The sequence below is a fragment of the Apodemus sylvaticus genome, chromosome 19, assembly GCF_947179515.1.
Source record: "Apodemus sylvaticus chromosome 19, mApoSyl1.1, whole genome shotgun sequence".
Classification (NCBI taxonomy): domain Eukaryota; kingdom Metazoa; phylum Chordata; class Mammalia; order Rodentia; family Muridae; genus Apodemus; species Apodemus sylvaticus.
The window spans coordinates 47405513-47424049 of NC_067490.1; the positions used below are offsets into that span (position 1 = coordinate 47405513).

Here is an 18537-nt window from a genome sequence, read left to right on the forward strand (position 1 = left end):
ATTGGTTGTCATGTCTTAGAATCTGGAAAGGGAGTGGATCCAGAGGACAAGAGAATTGAGCAGGAACTAGAGGGGGGGGCAGGGAAAGAGGGGAAACAGAATAGACTGTATGAGAAAATAATCTATTTTCAATAAAAGAAAAAAATGAAATTTAATTCTATAGTTATTTAACTAATACTTTTGAAAAAGTGATTAATCTTTGTAGCTACTTAATTATACATGTGTTTTAATGATTGCAGCTATGGCTACAGTAAACTAGAGTTTTAGATTGTTATGGAAATTTATAAGACTCAGCTTTGACTTTTATTTGTGTAATGAGTTTTCTATTCTACCTTCTTTAGTGTATTCTTTTTCAAGATGGCCTTTGTTGAATTCATTCATTGTTTCCCCTTTGAGTTATTAGAAAACTTTAGAAAATTGTGGGTTCATTTAAATGTTTTGGAATTCTTAGATCTATACTAGAACTGAATATATCAAAACAGTGGCCTCAATAGCCCTCTCTTTACTCTGTTTCTGGATAATTTTTTAACTGGACAGTTCAGGACTCAAAGTCTTCAGGTGAGGGACACTTTAGATATTGCTAAATCTTAATTTATTTTATATTGTGGTGAAATATTAACAAGCTTAAGGACCTCCGTTTCTAATCCAAGCTCAGATCATAATCTCGGGCTTCTCAGCTTCCCAAGTGCTAGAGCTGCAGATGATACCATACCTGCCTTTCCAGGTAAAACTACACTCATTTGCTAAGTACACCCTCCTGTCTGAGGTACTTAAAACTACACCAGAGGTGAGGCAAAAGTCAATGTAAGAAAAATTAAGAAATATTTTTCAATATTATTGAATATGGCACATGCTATTTGGAAACTTGTAGAAATCACACTGAATAACAGTGTGATTTCTCTCTAGAATTTAATAAGTAATAAAATAAAATCTGCTTCCAAAGGACTTCTAGTGTTTGAACATATCATCAATATCATCAGTGATTTGAGTAAAAAAAAAAAAACAGGGTTGTTTTATAATGAGACTCCTTAGTAAATGTTTATATTACTTGGAGAAAAATGTAAGAATTTTTATTTATTTATTTTTTTTAGTAAGAATACCAGACCAAAGCTCAAAAGGCACAGTTCTCATTCACTCCACCTACTCAAAGCAGAAACCTCTGCTACTTTAAACTCAGTTATCAGTGGCTAACTGAAATCATAAGTGGTCTAAGCACCGAGAATAAATGACTATTGTATGCTCAGGCATAAAAGACACTGGAAATGATTCATGGTTCTGGCCATGTTCTGCTGCTGCTGACAGAAGCAAGGTCGTGGCAGAAATTCCAGCGAGAAACTGAAGCAGAAGGATGGTAAACTCAAGGTCTGGTCAGAGAATGGGGGTTAAAGGATATCCATGATTATATAGAGTTTGAGGTCAGTCCGCGCGTATGAGAGCTTGTCTCAAACCCGAAAAAGGAGGAAGAAAGGAAAAAAAAAAAAAAAAAAAAAAAACCAGACTGGAGAAATGCCTACAGACCAAAGTTGTTAAGAGTTAAGTGTGCTCACTGCTCTTGCGAAAGACTAAAATCATTTCCAGTGCCTGCACTGGGTACCTCACAACTGCCTGTAACTGCAGCTCTGGGGGTTCCAACAACCACCTCTTATGAACTGCTTAGACAGTCCATCCCCTCTGGGTGGGGAAGGGAGGAGAAAAGAGGAGGAGGAGGAAGAGGAGGAGGAGCGTGTTAAAATGTTTGCTGAGTAAAGTCCCAGCTCAAGTACTCTTTACGTTTAGTTTTATTTTCAAAGCAAGAAGAGCAGGAAAGGTACTCTTAGAGGTAAGGGAGGCTTTGGTACTTTTACCAACTGGGGTTAAATACAGCCACTAATGCCTACTGTGGTCCTCCAGGAGTAGGGAGTTCTTCTGAGCAAATGAATGTGGTTTACCTTAAAAGCCAGGGGTGGTGGCTCACGTCTGCAGTTCTAGCACTTGGGAGGCTGAGGAGCCGGAGATACCGAGTTTCGTCCCAGACCTGCCGCAGCTGCAGCTTGAGACCCCTGTCCTGACTCTAGCCCAACTAAACCATCCTAATCACTCTTAAAAGTAAGGTTTTTTTTTTACAATACTGTTTTGTAAGGAAGAGAAAATGCTGCTGCCACGGCAGCCGATGTCTCAGGATCCTTTATTTCTCTGTTCTTCTACAACTGTCACACTGACAACCGGGAACACCAACGTTCTATCTATCCAAGGAGAAAACCGGCAAACTCGTTCCGAGTTCAGGCACTCCCTGTGTCTGCGCAAGCTCAGGAGCACCTTCGGTCCTGCTGGGTTGGGCCGAATGCGGAGGGCGGAGCGCGGAGGAGCGCTAGCCACGTGGGCCGGTGACGTCATCTCCGGGCGCCGAGGGTGACAGGACCTTCGGTGGGCTGCCGGCGCTGCGGGTTCGCTCTGGTTCGGAGGGCGGAAGTGCCCGCTGGGCTGTTTCCTGACCCCAGCAGCGGCACTCTGTGCGGCTGCGCGCGCACTGGGACTTCTGCTCCTGCGCCTCTGCAGGACGCTGTGATCCCGGCAGGCAGAACTCGAGCGTGCTTCTTTCCCGCTGCGGGAAGCCGGAGCAGAGCCGGCACCTCGGGTAGGGCGCAAGTGTGTCCGGGGCGCGGAAGTGTGTGGTGGAGTGGGGCCGGGCAAGGGCAGCGGCTGCGGGCAAGCGGCCGGTGTAGGGAGCACACCCGGAGGCGATGGCGGGGGAGGCGGTGCCGCTGGGCGGAGGTGCGGTTGGCGACACACTGGCCCCGGAGCCCTTGGGCAGCCTAGCTAGCTGTCTCTTTGGGTAGTTAGTATGTCAGTTCCTTACTAAGGTAGGAAATGTGGCATCGAGTCCGGAGCTCAAGTTAAGGACTTGCATTTTATTTAAATTGTAATTATTTCGGTGCTTATTGATTCTATCTAAACGCAGAACTGTTTATCTTCAATGCTGTTCTTTGAGTCTTCGTTTAATAATAGTACTTAATACTAACAAATGCATTTTGCTGTTAGTAGAACACTTACATTTATTTAGTTACTTTGTTGGAATTGCTCTCAAAGAATATAAGCTTGAGGAACCTAAGAAGCTGGGTGGCATGTAGGTTTTTCTCCCAAAGCTTGTAGCATTCTTTTTCCTGAGGAAACTAAATCAGAACCCCCCAGGAGCAACTGACTATCTAAAAGCCTTCTAGCATTCACCTGATGAGTATCTTGGGTCCTTGATACCGAGTACTTGAGTCAGATGCAAATATTCTGATTTCATTAAAGTTATTATTTGAATTGAAATTTGAGAACAAGGGCATTGGCTTTATGGTAGTTATCGTGACAGGTGAGAAAATTACACTTTACACAAAGTTTAATGTACTCTGAGTCAAGTTTTGAGGCAGTGAAGGTGGGGTGAAGGCAGGAGAATCAGGAGTTGAAGGCCAGCCTTGGCTATTTAATGAGTTTGCTGCCATCCTGGAGGACATGGGACTCTTTCCAACACACAGACAACATCCTCCAAAGCCCAAAACAGCCTAGCATTTTTGGCCCTGCGTTGGCTCCTGAGCAGCACAAGACTAAACTATAACCCCAAAACAAAACCCAACTGTGATGGCCCAAGTTTCTAATCCGTATGCTAGGGAAGCTGAGGTAGGAAGGTTGCCTTGGGTTGGAGGGCCAGCCTGGACTACAGAGCAAGACTCTGTCTCAAGAAAGCATACACACACACACATACACCGCTTGTCTTTACTCCCAGTAATCAGGATGCTAGCCTGGTCTGCGTAGTGAGTTCTAGACCAACCAGGGTGACACATTGAGTTCTTGTCCCAGAGGGAAAAAGTATTCCCAGATGATAGAAAGTTCTAGAAAAAGCATAAACCAATGCAAGGGGATGGATAGGGTTGGTGGTGTGCACGGGAGATCTTAGTGCTGTCCATAGAAAAGGTGTCTAAGTGAAGCTAAGCCTCATGGAAAGGCCCTCCGGGCAGACTAGCCAGTTCCAGGGGCAAAGCGGAGTGTTCAGAGATGAGACAAAGTCCTTGTGTGACTTTTTGTAAAAACTTTTTTTTTCCGTTTTAATCTTAATGTGACCGGGTTTTCCCTGCATCTATGTATGTCCATCATATTTATACCCAGTGCCCATCAAGGAGTCCCCTAGAATTAGAGTTACTGAAGGATATGAGGCTGAGCCTCAAACCCATGCCCTCTGGGGGTGTAGCCGCAATTCTGTCCCAATGAACCAGCTCCTAGTTTTTACTTTTTTTTTTTTTTTTTTTTTTTTTTTTTTTTTTTGAGACAGGATCTCACTTTGTGGCCCTGTATCAGGCTGGACTTAAACTCATAGAGATCCACCTGCCTCTGCCTTCTGAGGGCTGGCATTAAAGGTTCAGATTCCTTCCTTCCACCTCTCCTCTCCTTTTTCCCCCCACCTCCTTTCCTTTCCTCTCCCGACTCAGTCCTTTGTCTCTCTGTCTCTCTATCTCTCTGTACAAGGTTTCTTTATGTATCCCAGACTGTTCTGGAACTTGCTCTGTAGACCAGCTTGGCATTGAACTCAGAGAAGATCCACTTGCCTCTGCCTCCCAGAGCTGAGATTAAAAGCATACACCACCATCACCTGGCTCTACTTTTCTCTCTCTCTCTCTCTTACTTTTTTTAAAATTGGTTTCTTGAAGCAAGGTTTCTCTGTGTAACAGCCCTGCTTTGTTGACCAGGCTAGAAGGTAGATACATATAGTATACAAAAGTTATATTTTATTATGCTGAGGGTCATTACACATTGTTCACAGTCTAAATTCCTGACTATGGTCCTAAGCCTATCTTCACCAAAGCTGCTCACCTGTTCCACCTATCTTAGCTGAAGGTCAGGTCTGGTCTCTAACAGAACTCTCTAATTGGATGGTCAGCATCCTGGGGGAGACTCTACAGCCACAGAGCAGTGGTAGCATCTCTCCAGAAGTACAGAGCAGAGCATTGCTCTTGGTCCCTGCTTATATGCCATCTAATGGGTATCATGGGGTTCTAGGACTGTGTCTGGTTATCTTGAGTAAGTGAGGTAACTGAGTTCTTAGGTGTAATGTCTAAAAGGCCCTGTTTTTAATTATTTATTTATTTATTTATTTATTTTTATTTTTTAACTGTTCATTACAGAGATCTACTTGCTTCTGCTTCTCAAGTGCTGGGGTTAAAGGTTTGGGCCATCACTGCTTGGCTTAATGAGATAAGTTTGAGTTAGGAGCAACTGATCTAGGTTGTGTTTTGCAATTATCTGATTGCCATGTTGACTGCAGAAATAAAGGTCAGAGTGGCTTGGGTCTGGTGTGCTTGGGAATACTTAGATTATAGTTTTGCTTCTAAACTGGAGTAGTCAGGTATGGAAGAATGGTTAGGGATGATTGTAAGGTGTGTGGGCAGAGCAACAGACTAATGGGGTTTCTGCTTCTGTAGTGGAGGAGGATGTGGTATTGGGAGAGAGAAGACCTGAGGTCAACCTCAGTTGTGCAGGTGTTAAACTTCCAAATGGCAGTGCCCGTGTGCAGGAGAACACTTGAGAAACAAGTTCAGGAATCCCAGCTGAAGGTGAAAGTGGAAGTTGGAACAAGTGTATTTGATATCTAAAGGTGTTTGAAAGATGCCCTGGGAGCTTGTTTCCTTTAGGTGAGAGGGAGGCACACGAGAAATACAGCGGGAGCATAAAAGCCACTCTTCTTTCTCCCTACCCCAGGGTGGAACCAGTCAATAAATCCCTTGCTAAGGTTGACTGAACCCACAGCTTTAGGAGGAAGTAGAGCCAGGCAGCAGGTGGTGCACGCCTTTTAATCCCGGCACTTGGGAGGCAAAGGCTGGTGGATTTCTGAGTTCAAGGCCAGCCTGGTCTACAGAGTGAGTTCCAGGACAGCCAGAAAACCCGGTCTCAAAAAAAAAAAAAAAGAGGAAGTAGAAATAGGGTCATGAGACAAGTAGAAGGAAAGAGAAGGAGATTGGGAAACTATGGAGAGGTCTGGTGAGTGACACAGGAGAGTGGGGCAGTGGGTGGGTTGGAGGAATGCAGGGGTACTAGACGTTACCGGAGACCCATGTGTGAAGCGATTTGCCAATTTAAGGAGAGCCAGACGCTGCGTGACTGCACAGCTTCCCACATACCTTGGGAAGGTATACGTCTGTCTCCTGCTAGCCCACTGCGTTCTAGGCCCAGTACTCATGTTAGTAAGCCTCATTGCTAAATTGCCTCCTGCTTTCCTCTTGCCCTCCAGGCTTGCCCTCCATGCACCGCTCTGAGAGCCTTGTCCCGTTTCACCTCTCTCAAAACTCACGGGTTCTCTAAGGGCGTTGCTTGCACTAGCGTTCGCAGTGTGCCTCTCTATTCCTTGTAGGTTTTCCACTGGAACAACTTAGTGATTCGAAAAGAGGCTTCATTCTGTAGGAAAAGGAGATTGGGGCTTAGCAAAGTGCCTGGGCTGGGGTCACATATGATACTGAAGCCTTTACAGCATTAACTCTTAAATAATATTCCTAGGCGAGAGTTTACTAAAATGTTGGCACAGGTTGCTTCTGCATGCTCACAGTCAGGCGGTCCTGACTGTGCCTCATCAGAGGTGTGTTCAGCTTTGTGGTGACTGGAATTCGATGCCAGGCACAGTCATGAACTACATGGACTTTTGGGGTCTTTTTGAAATAGGGTCTAGCCATGTAGCCTAGGCTGGTTTCTTACTCATTTGTAAGGTATCTTTAGCATTATCCTGCTGTGGTTTAAAAAAGCAACTTGGGGAGGAAAGGGTGTATTTCAGCTCTGTGTCCTGAAATCACAGTCCATCTTGTAGGGAAGTCAGGAGCTGAAGCAGAGGCCCCGGCAGAATGGTGCTTACCTGCCTAATCCACTGCGTGTTCAGCCTGCTGGCTTATACCAGGCCGACACAGCTGCACAGGGGTGGCACTGTCTGCCCTTGGGGGAATGGGCCCTTCCACACCACACTGCCTGCCCTCTGTGGAAGGAGTTCTTCTATGTCAATTGTTAATCAAGAAAATGCCCTATAGACTTGCCCAAAGGCCAGTTATACCGAAAGAGTTCTTCTTCTCCAACATGTCTACCTTTGTGTCAAGTTGAGAAACCAGGCATAGTAGCCAGGGTTGACTAATACTAGTGAACTTTCTGTCTCAACTTCCAAAGAACTGGAATTAGCTGTGTGTTACTATTTCCCTTCCCCTCTCCCCCTTTGTCTTCAGAGCTGGGATTAAAGTTGGGGTCTCGTATTTGCTAGACAAGCACTGTGCCGCTAAGCTGTCCCCTCTACTCGGATGTGTCAGGATTCTCCCTGTTGTGTGGCAGCTGCAGTATGCTATGTGGGTTCACAAGGAGAAACAGCCTGCTACTCTGCAGTTGCCACGTGGTTTAGCTATGTCATGAGTAGGTTAGATATTAAATACACTTTTAACTTACATTATTTTCCTTTTGGATTTTTGAGATGGGATCTCACGTAACTCAGGCTGGCCTTGAACTTGATAGATAGCCAAAGCCTGCTGTGACTTCCCAATCCTCCTGCCTCTACTTCCTGAGCACTGGGATTATGGGTATTCAATACCACACTTTGCTACATTTGTACTTTTTTAATTTAAATTATTTTCTGAGGGCACATAACGCACTGTAAGTTGAAGAATGTGACTTTTTCTTTGACCATTTGTTGCCATCCTTTAAGTTCCAAGTGTATTTTTTGTTTTATTGTGTGGTTGTGTTGTGTACGTGTGTGTGTGTGTGTGTGTGTGTGTGTGTGTGTTTGCACACACGTGGGGGGCATGAGTGTGTAGGAGTTGGAGGTAGCTATAGGGCTTTGTTAAGGCGTGCTCACTGAGGCGCCTCCGTCCTGATGCTGCCACTCCTGACCAGGCATTCGAGCTCTCCCAGCAAGTCCTTTCCAACAGCCTTTCCTCAACCCCCAAGTTCTACGTATTTTAGAATCCTTTTAATACTACAGTTCCAGTAATATTTAACTCCTCTCCTCCTTATAGAAGCTCCTGTAGAGTCAGAGGAAGTAGATTTGTTGGACAGGACAGAACCTTTACGCACATGATCTTAACCGCTGCAGTGACTTGGGCAAGACCTATACAGAGCAAGCCGGCCCACATCGAGGATGGGGGGGAGGGGAGGGAGGGGAGGGGGGGAAGGGTTCATACAGTTCCTGGAGCTGAGCTGCTGTGGCTGCTGCCAGAGGAGGAGTCAGTTTTCTTCAGGGATAAGGCTGCTCGTGCCTCAGTAGATTGCCCTGCGCCCATGAACGTAGAGGTGGGCTCTGAAAAGCTCACGGAGCTGGGAGGGGATGGCAGGGGGTGCTGGAGGGTGGTAGATTTGATCGTATGCATGTCTGAAATTCTCTAATAAAGTAAGTATGTAAGGAAAACTCTTAGGAAGTAACCTTTAATTGCGTACATTTACCGTGCGCAGAGGGGTGCTTGGGTTGGAGAGGGTGCTAACAAACCACAGTAAGATGGGAAGAAAGGTTAGGAGAGCAAGTGTGGCGGCTGCTATTGACTCCGTTCTTTTGTAGCCACCGGATTTTAGAAAAGCATTCAGCCATTCCATCTCAGATTTATCATTTATATTATCAAATAAGAACATACAGGCTGGGAATAGTCATTGTGACATGGAATAAAATATACAGTATTTCTAGAGATTTAAAACTGTTGTCCGAGGCTGAGCAGTGCATGTTTGTAAACCCAGTACTTAGGAGAGACGCAGAAGGATGGGAAATTGAAGGCAAGCCTATGCCACAAAGTGCGTTTGAGCTGTGCCTCTGCCCCACCCTCTCAGGATACAACACCCCCTTCAACACCCCATTCCCACACATGCTCGTCTGACTTTTTCTCATTCTTTCACATAATTTGGCAGGCTCATGTACTCTTTCTAAAGAAGCTAAATGATGCAGACGATAGATTTGTACCTGCTGTGTTCCATACAGTGCTCCAGGTGTCAGGGGGAACATGGTATGCGACATACAGTTCTCTCCCCCAAGGAAGTGCATTAATGTCACTGAAGGTGACAGCTGTACAAGCTTGTCAGTTCTGTAGAAGATGAGAAGTAATGGTGCGTCCGTGAAGGACGGGGGATGATCTGCCCATCCGTGCGTAGAAGAGAGGGTTTTAGAGACGGGCACTGAGTGGTGCGCCAAGTTGGGAGGTAGAGCAGAGAGGGGCACACCAGCGCGCGCACGGGCACGGAGGGGGCACACCAGCGCGCGCACGGGCACGGAGGGGGCATACCAGCGTGTGCATGGGCACGGAGGGGGCATACCAGCGTGTGCATGGGCACGGAGGGGGCGCAGCTAGCAGTGGGGATTGCCCTTCCTGCCATGTCCTGTTAAGGACTAAGGTTTTATAGGTGTTTTTTTTTTTGTTTTGGTTTTTGGGGGTTTTTTTGTTTGTTTTGTTGGGTTTTTTGTTGTTGTTGTTGTTGTTGTTTTTGAGATGGGGTTTCTTCATGTAGTCCTGGATGTCCTGGAACTCAATGTTGTAGCCCAGGCTGGCCTCAGAGATCCATCTGCCTCTGGCTCCCAAGTGCTGGGGTTAAAGATGTGCACCTCCAGTGCCCCAGCATGTCTAAGGTTTTAAATGTTTTCTGTAGTCATAGTGCATACCACGTTTGTGTGTGTGTGTGTGTGAGAGAGAGAGAGAGAGAGAGTAAAATCAGGTCCCCTGGGGCTGGAGTTAGAGGTCCTTGTCAGACACTGTTGTTGGTGCTGAGAACTAAACTCTAGAGTACTCAACTTCTCCTAACTGCTGAGCCATCTCTTTAGCTTGACTATATTGAATATTATTTTAGCAGTGTACTTGATGCATAGCTTTTAGAACTTTCTGTACTGGCTGGTTTTGTGTCAACGTGTCACGAACTAGAGACATGACTGAGGAAGGAGCCTCAGTTGAGGAAATGCCTCCATGAGATCCAGCTGTAAGACATTTTCTCAAGTAGTGACTAGTGGGGAAGGGCCCACCCCATGGTGTGTGGTACCATCCCCGGGATGGTGGTCCTGGGTTTCATAAGAAAGCAGACTGAGCAAGCCAGGGAAAGCAAGCCAGTAAGCAGCACCCTCCATGACCTCTTCATAAGTTCCTGTGCCCAGGTTCCTGCCATGTTTGAGTTCCTGTCCTGACTTCTTTCATGATGAACAGTGATGTGGAAGTATGAGCTGAATAAACCTTTTCTTCCTCAAATTGCTTTTTTGTCGTGGTGTTTGGTCTCAGCAATAGAAACACTGAGGAACACTGTTGTTGTTGTTACTTTTTTTTTAATTGTTAAAATTCCTACTTATGTTTATGTTTTTAATTATTCTTAGTTCCTGAAGCATTTTGTGTGTGTGTTGGAGTTTGAACTCAGAACCTCATGAAGACTAATCAGGTGTTTATCATCACTCAGCCACATCCCTGGTCCCTTCTGCCCCTCCCCACTTGCTTTTAAGGTATAGTTTGTTGATGTAGCCCAGGCTGGCCAGGAACTTGTACTGCTCCCTGTTTCCTAGGTGCTGAAATTACAGTTGTATGCCACATAAATTGATTGCTTTGTTTGTGACTAATGTGGTAGGGCTGTTTTCCATTTTACAGGTGAGGAAAGACATGGTAACTAACTTAAAGACAGTAGAAAATGGCATCATCAATTTTGCTTATACATTTAAAGTTTTATTAGACCAGAGACATAAATTCTTATAGGTAAACTTTCCTCTTTTTAATGATTGTTGTTATTAATAAATAATAATAATAATGCATCTCTGCATATGGGTGTGTGCACATGTGTTCCAGTGTCAGTCGAGGTCAGAGGTATCTGATCTCTTGGAGCTAGAATTGCAGAGAGTAGTGATCTGCCTGGTTGAACCTAGTTCCTCTAGAAGAGTGACAGTGCTCTTCTTGACTACTGAGCCATCTCACAGCCCCTAGGTGACCATTTATTAATATTGACTGCATAATTTAAAGTAATAAGTAACCTTGTTTATATTCCACTAAACTCTTAGGCAGTTTGGATTACAAAATGTATATCAACAATACCATGCTCTGTTAAGCTGATCTGCCCTGGCTCAGTTGGCTTCTTTCCCTGAACTCCAAATGTATCAGTGGCCAATGTGGCTAACTATGGGGCCTTCAGGGAGATTGAGAGTTGGAGTTCTTTTGGGGCCACAATTTGAAACCCTGTCTCAAAAACTAAGAGCAAAAAAGGAAGAATTGCAAATAGGATATAAGCCTCTAATTTATTTCTTGGTGTATGTAGCTACGTAGAATGTTCATAAACGTGACTGAATTACAAGATGTTAAAGCCCATGCCTCACCGGGCAGTGGTGGCGCGCGTCTTTAATCCCAGCACTTGGGAGGCAGAGGCAGGTGGATTTCTGAGTTCGAAGCCAGCCTGGTCTACAGAGTGAGTTCCAGGATAGCCAGGGCTACACAGAGAAACCCTGTCTCGAAAAACAAAAAAACAAAAAAAACAAAAACAAAATAAAAAAAAAAAGCCCATGCCTCCCTGGGCATAGTGGTGCCTACCCAGAACTTTCTGAATTCAAGGCCAGCCTGATCTAGAGTGAGTTCCAACACAGCCAGGGCTACATAGTAAGACCCTTTCTTTAAAAAACAGACAGACAAACAAGACAAAGCAAAAAGCCCTGCCTGTAATTGAGTTTTGAGGAATTTTTCATTCCTCAAACTCATCCTTGTATCTTCTTTGAGGAGGGACTCTGAAATTAGAGGAGAGAAGGTTGGCTGTTGTTTGCTCTGGTATAGGAAGGAGAAAAAGCAGAAGAGAATGACAAGGTAAGAGCAACATGGTCAAGTGCCCTGAGCATCAGATAGGGGAGAAGTCATGTCCAGGCATGGTGGTCATCTATCTAGAATAGTGCTCTAGACTCCTCCCAATTGGGAGGGAAAGAGCGGTCCTAATGTGGCCTTGGGCCATTTTAGGTTTTGTTTATTGTCAGTTATTTTCTACCTGCATTTCTGAGAAGATAGGTTGGGACAATATTGATAGTGACTTGTGTGTGTGTGTGTGTGTATGCATGGGTTTGTGTCTGTGAATGGATAGTAGTGGGGATTGAACCCAAGGTCTAGTATTCAGTGTTTGTGAATTTAAGAAGAGACTATTCCATCTACCTTGAATTACTATTTATGTCTCATGACTTGACCATAAATGTGTTAATAAAGGAACTCTGACTACTTTCTCTTGAGCAAGAGTTGGAGCTGCCAACTGTTTGATTACAAAGGCCACTGCTTACTCCTTCATGTAGGCTGTCACGTTTGCCAGGCAAGCACTCTGTCTCTGAGCTCTGTCTGGAAAGTTTTCTTTCTGCAACAGGGTTTCACTGTTTCCCATGCTGGCCTTGACTTTACTCTGGCCCAGGCCTTTCCTCCTGCCTCAGCCTGTTGAGTAGCGATAATTACAGGCCTCCTTGAGGCCTGGTTGATAGTGACTCTTGAACATTTAAATTGTAAATCAGATAGTAGAGTACTGACTAGTGTGTCTAGGGCACTGCTTCTGACATCACTACTACAAGAAGCAAAGGAAACAAACATGAAAAAAAACTCCACAACTGGATCGAGTTTTCTTCAAATCTGTTAGTTAAGAAGTTTTTAGCTATTTTCGCTTGAGCAAGAGTCATAGTTGACTGGACGTTTCAAGGTTCCCAAAACTACTTTATATCATTCAATTTTAGATGAGTGTATTAGAGTGTCTTAGGTTTCTACTCTCTTGATAAAACATGATGAACCAGAGCAGCTTGGGGTAGAAAGAGTTTATTTCATTTTCTGTTTCCAGGTTACAGTTGGTTAGAGAGAAGTCAGGGCAGGAACCTGAAGGGAGGAACTGAAGCAGAGAGCTCGTGGGAATTGGTACTGCTTCCAGGCTTGGTCCCCTAATGTTAGCCTTTTTCCTTCTCTTTCATATGTTACTGTACCTATGTGTATTCACACACACACATACACACACACATTAGATTCTGCGTGTAAGTAAGAAATGTGGGTTTTTTTCTTCTGAGAGTGTGTGACCTTGCGTAATTATATATATTCTAAGTCCATCCATTTTCCTGCAAATTTTGTGATTTCATTTTCTTAGATCCAAATGGTATTCCATTTTACATACGTGGGGTGTGTTTATACATATATAATTTTATATGTACCAATTTTCCTTGTCCATTTGTCTGTTGGTGGGAGTGAGGTTGATTTCAGTTCCTTGCTCTACTGAATAAGGCAATAATAAAGATGAGGTTGCAAACACTTCTATGCTAGGGTATACTCAGAAATGAAATAGCAGATCACATGATAATTCTATTCAAAAGTTTTTGAGAAATTTTCAAACTGAGTTCACAACAGTGTCTCACTGCAGTGTCTTGTACCCACTAATTGTGGTTGAGGTTCCTTTCTCTGCACAGCCTCTACAACATTTGTTGTCATGTTTATTGATGACAGATAACCATTGGTGAGATGCTCTGAGAGTAGTTTTAATCTGTAGTCCCTGCAGAGATGACTCAGCATTTAAAAGCACTGTTCTTCCAGAGGTTCTGAGTTCAATTCCCAGCAACCATCTGAAATAGGACCTGATGCTCTCTTCTCGTGTGTCTGAAGACAGCTACAGTGTATTTATATTCATTTAATAAATCTGGAAAAAAAACACATATTTTTTAAAAAAAAAAAGTTATTGGCCACTTGAGTTTCATTTTTTTGAACAGTGAATATTCAAGCTTATTTGCCCACTTGCTAATTGGCAGTTTTATTTCCTTGGTGTTTAATTTCTCCAGTTCTTTGTAAGTTTGGATATTAGCCCTTGTCTGAGTGTAACTGGTGACAACCCCCATTCTGCCGGCTGTCTTTGGTTGCTGTGTCCTTTGCTGTACAGAGACTTCTCACTTCCCGGTGGCCGTACTTTTTGATACTTGAGGTTGACTCTTGTGCTGTTGGTGTTCTGTTCAGAAAGTTCTTCCTAACCCAGTAATTTAAAAGGTGTTGCCTGTGTTTTCTTTCAGATTGTAGTGTTTTCAGTTTTAAATTAAGGTCTTTAGTCTATTATGTATTGATTTTTATACAAGGTGAAGGGTAAGAGTAATTTCATTTTGCTACAGCTACAGGTACAGGTACAGCCAGCACTCTTTGCTGGAGAGGATGTCCTCCTTCCAGTGTTTGTTTTTGCCTCCTTTGTCAAAAAATTAAGTGGAGACACGGCTTCACCATTTTATTTCTGGATCTTGTGTTCTATTGTTCTTCCTGACTGTTTTTACTCCTGTACCAGGCTGTCTTTATGCCTGTAGCCCTGTAGTATAACTTGAGATTACTGTGTGGATACAGGTATGTGTGTGTGTGTGTGTGTGTGTGGGTGTGTGGGTGGGTGCGTGTGCGCGCGCGCATGTGTGCATCTGCCATGTAGTCATGTGAGGTCAGGACAGCCAGGGCAGTCCGTTTTCTCCTTCCACCATAGCTCTCAGTAATCTAACTCGATCATTGCCTTTATCCACCGACACATCTCACCAGTTCATAACCAGGTAAATCTATTCATTTTATTTATTTAAAATTTATTTTACTTAGGTTTTTAATGTTTATTTGTTTCAGTGTGTATTTGTGTGAATTTATGATATATTTGTGGGTGCCCAAAGAGGCCAGAAGTGCGAATTGGATTTTCTGGAACTGGAATTTCAGGTGCTTGCGAGGAATCCTGGCTGGGTGCTGGAAAGACCTCATGTCTTCTGGAAGATGGGTAGGCATTCTGAACTGCTGATCCATCTCTCCATGGACAGTTATTCTAAAGATCAACTGTTAACCTAGTCAGGAAGTAATGAGGAGCTTCCTGTTTTCAGCAAGTTAATTTGAATGATTTGTACATCCAGAAATTTTTCTTTTGAGTGTAGAATTCAAGCATGCTTGAATTTGAAGTCTCACTGTGGTGCTGAATAAAATTTACATATGTGTATATCACTTGCTTAAAATACTTGAATATATTTAATAAAAGTTAAGGCACTGCTAAGTACCAAGGTCCTTATTCTGAGTTGACTAGTGGCCGGTAGTTTGACATAAGGCAGGCCTTTTCCCACCTAAGGCCTATGTGTGGATGTGTGAATGTGTGGATGGCCTATGTCTGACTGATCTTTAACTATGGATGAACTGATGACAATCACAAAGTGTTTGGCATGGGTCAGGAGAAAGGATGAAAACAAGCTCTTTCATGTACCTCTGTTAGTAATTGACGTGCTGGAGAGATGGCTCAGCTATTAGAATACTTGTTGCTTTTGCAACAGGCTCAGTTCCTAGCATCTGCATAGTGGCTCACAACCTCTTGTAATTCCAGTTCAGGGGGATCTGACACCCTGTTCTCGATCTTCAGGGCACCAGGAATGCATGTGTTGCACACACATACATGTAGACAAAACATTCATAAGCATAAAACAATAACTCAACAATAAAGAATTTTTAATTGATATCCGCCTAGGCCCATAATTTTGGAGGGAGCCATGCAGTGATTTAGGCTTTTTCATTATACATTATACTAAATTATGAATTAACTGCCCAGTACTGTATTGGTATTGTATTGACCCTTAACACACAGGTGCACTTCCTTTGGGTTGCTCTATGCATTCTCAGCAGTGTGTGCTCATCATGTACACAGGCGGCATGGAGTGTGAGCGTGGCAGACACTGGGCTGTCCCAGAAATCATGCACATTGTTCTTCCCTGATCCCGAGACTGTCCTCATGTGCATAGTTAGCGCTACCCTGTGAAGTAGGGAGTTATGAGTTGGAGAAATATTTCACTGGGGCTGAGGACCGTTAGTTACTTACAATGTGAGTAAGAACTGGAGAAAAGCAGCGTAAATACTAGGCTGGGGAGTTGGAGCACAGCGACTAGATACTTAGGGGTTGGGTCTTATTGAGGGAGGGCTACAGGACGGAGTCGTAATCAGTGGGACTGGAAATATTGGTGGGGCCAAATTATGGCTCTGATGAAATTTAGGAAGGGCAATAGGCTTAATAAAGAGCTTTTTGTTGTTGTTGTTTGTTTGCTGCTTGCTTGCTTGTTTGTTTGTTTGTTTGGCAGGGGTTCATGTGGCCCAGGCTGAGCCCATGAGGTTTATAGGCTGGCACCACCAACCCCAGTTCTTGATTGGTATACGCTATCAGCTGACCTCCTCTGCAGCTCGAAGCAAATATTCTTTTTATTTTTTCAGGAGGAATGAGATGCTTGGTAGGAGAGGTTAAATACATTGAATGGGGCAAGTGTCCTTATGTGAATAATCTTCTGAAATTAGATTAAGATCATAGGACACAGGTACAAGGCTATCTTTTAGGTGAGTGGTAAGATTCTACTGGGCTTGAAAGAGAAGTATGTGTCGTGATTTCTGTTGTGTACCTGGCCCTTTAAGAGAACCGTTTGACCCATGGCCTTTGGTTTTGGTAGCCTCCTGACTTCTAGGAATAGGAGAGGATATAAAGAAGCAGAGAAGAGGCTGAGAGAGGGCAGGGAGGGTTGGTCGAGGGGACAGGAGAGTAAGGTCAGAGAAGACAGTGGGTTTAGGAAGGAGGCTTGAGAGGGGCTGAAGGAGAGAAGACAGTGCGGAAAAGAGCCTGAGCAGAGGAGAGCGGGAGCCTGCCGGCCACGGGAGGCCGCGCCATAGTGGCAGGAGCCGGGAGAAAGGCCAGCAGAGTGGCTAGACAGTTGGTGACAGCTGAGTCCGGAGAAGCCAAGTGGGGCCGGGGAGAGGGCTGCTCCGCAGACTGCTGAGGGGCTGAGGGAGGAATGGCTGGGGGACCTTTGAAGAGGCTGAGCTAAAAACTGAGAGGGGGCTGGCAGGAGTTACGAGAACTGACTGCAGTTTGTAAGAAAGGAGGCACAGAAAGAACAATTCAAAAACATTTTGCAGAAATATAGTTTCTATTCTGATGTGGCTCATACTGCTTATGACTTGAATATGTAATTAGCTACACACACACACACACACACACACATGCACACATGTGTACACACACAGACATTTTTGAGATTGTGTTTTACCTCCCTACCCCTTACCTCCTCTCCTTCTCTCTCTCTCTCTCTCTCCCCCCCCATTCCCCCCAACTCACTATGTAGACCATCCTGGCCTCGTACTTAGAGAAATCACCTGCCTCTGCCTCTGCGTCCAAGTGCTGGAATTAAGGGTGTGTATCAGTGAGGCCTGCCCACACCCCGCTCTGCCCTTTCTTTAGGTGAAGTTGTTTTGGTGTTCCTTTTGCCTATGAAATGTTTTCACTCTCGGAAGGGTCTGACTCGTGCTCTTTTTTTTGTTTCCAGTTGACTTTGGTTGGAGAAAGAGCTTAGCCTATATGTACTACTTTACCCACTGGAAGAATGACAGATGACAAAGATGTGCTTCGAGATGTGTGGTTTGGACGAGTTCCAACTTGCTTCACCCTCTATCAGGATGAGATAACCGAGAGAGAAGCGGAGCCCTACTATGTAAGTCTCAAAGGCATCTGTAACTCTGTCTGGTACTTAAAAGAGAAAGGCTTTAGAACCTGGAGGCTGTCACTTTTCGATATTTTTCCACCCTTCCTTCCTTCCTTTGTTTCTCTTTCTTTTTCTTTTTTGTATTCTTCTCTCATATGATACATCCTGGCGCAGACTCCCCTCTCTTCTCTCCTCCCGGACCACCTCCTCCCCTCACCCTTACTTTTCAGTAGAAGACTAGGATGGTTACTTGGCTGGCCACGTGCTTACCATGTAAGTGTGACAACCCGAATTAAGCTCCCCAGGTCCCACATGAAAACTGCCACGTGCCATCGTGTGGGCTCTGGGGAGGGGGGACAGGTCTCTAGGGCCCGCTGGCCAGCCAGCCCCGCCTTGCAGCCAGTAAGCTCCGGATTTAGTGGCGTAGTGAGGCAGACAGTGGCTGCAGAGATGGCTCAGCGCTTAGAGCCTTGCTGCACTGGCAGAGAACCCTGGTCAGTTCTAAACACCCACGTAGCACCTCAACCATCTGTGACCCGGGTGCCAGGGGAGCTGACACCCTCTGGTCCCCTTGGGGAGTAGGCATTGTGGGTACTAGGCATACATGCAGGCAAGACACTCGTACATATAAACTCTTTAAAACAAATAAGGAAGAAGACAGCTGACATTGATCTGTGTGGCTGCATGTATGTGCACATGCACCTGATACACTGTAAATGAGGCTTGAGAGGCAGCTAAGCAGAGAAGTACACATGCTGCTCTTGGAGAGACCCAGGGTCCCAGTGTCCACATTGACAGTGTACAACCCCTATAAGCTCCAGCTCTGCCCTTCAAAAGCACCTGTACATACACATAAACAATAGCAATTCTCCAAGATATATAAATCCCTCTGATCTTGCTGCCCTTAGTTCACACACGCACACGCACACACACACACACACTTACTTTAGACATACTGTTATGCGTTCCTTGTGGTGTACATGTAGTCATCTATAAAGAGTGGAATCAGGGTGTCTCCACAACAGAGCACAGGCTTAGAATGTCAGTGCCTACCATAGCACACCTCATAGCGGAATCTGAAGCAATGTGCTGTGTTTTAATAGGAAACTAGTTTTTTAAGTTTT

At 44.6% G+C, this 18537-nt stretch overlaps 1 protein-coding gene across 2 annotated transcripts in view; it reads left to right on the top strand.

The window, feature by feature from the left end:
* The first annotated feature begins 2389 nt into the window (after positions 1-2389).
* The window catches only part of Atg5 (autophagy related 5), a 100649-nt gene continuing 84501 nt past the window's right edge, over positions 2390-18537 (top strand). The window contains exons 1-2 of one of the 2 annotated variants that reach the window (XM_052163930.1): positions 2390-2614; positions 17258-17422. In XM_052163930.1, the coding sequence (XP_052019890.1) occupies positions 17315-17422 (108 nt within the window). In that variant the 5' untranslated portion in view covers positions 2390-2614; positions 17258-17314. The remainder of the gene's footprint in view (positions 2615-17257; positions 17423-18537) is intronic. The other variant, XM_052163929.1, reaches the window with a different exon arrangement.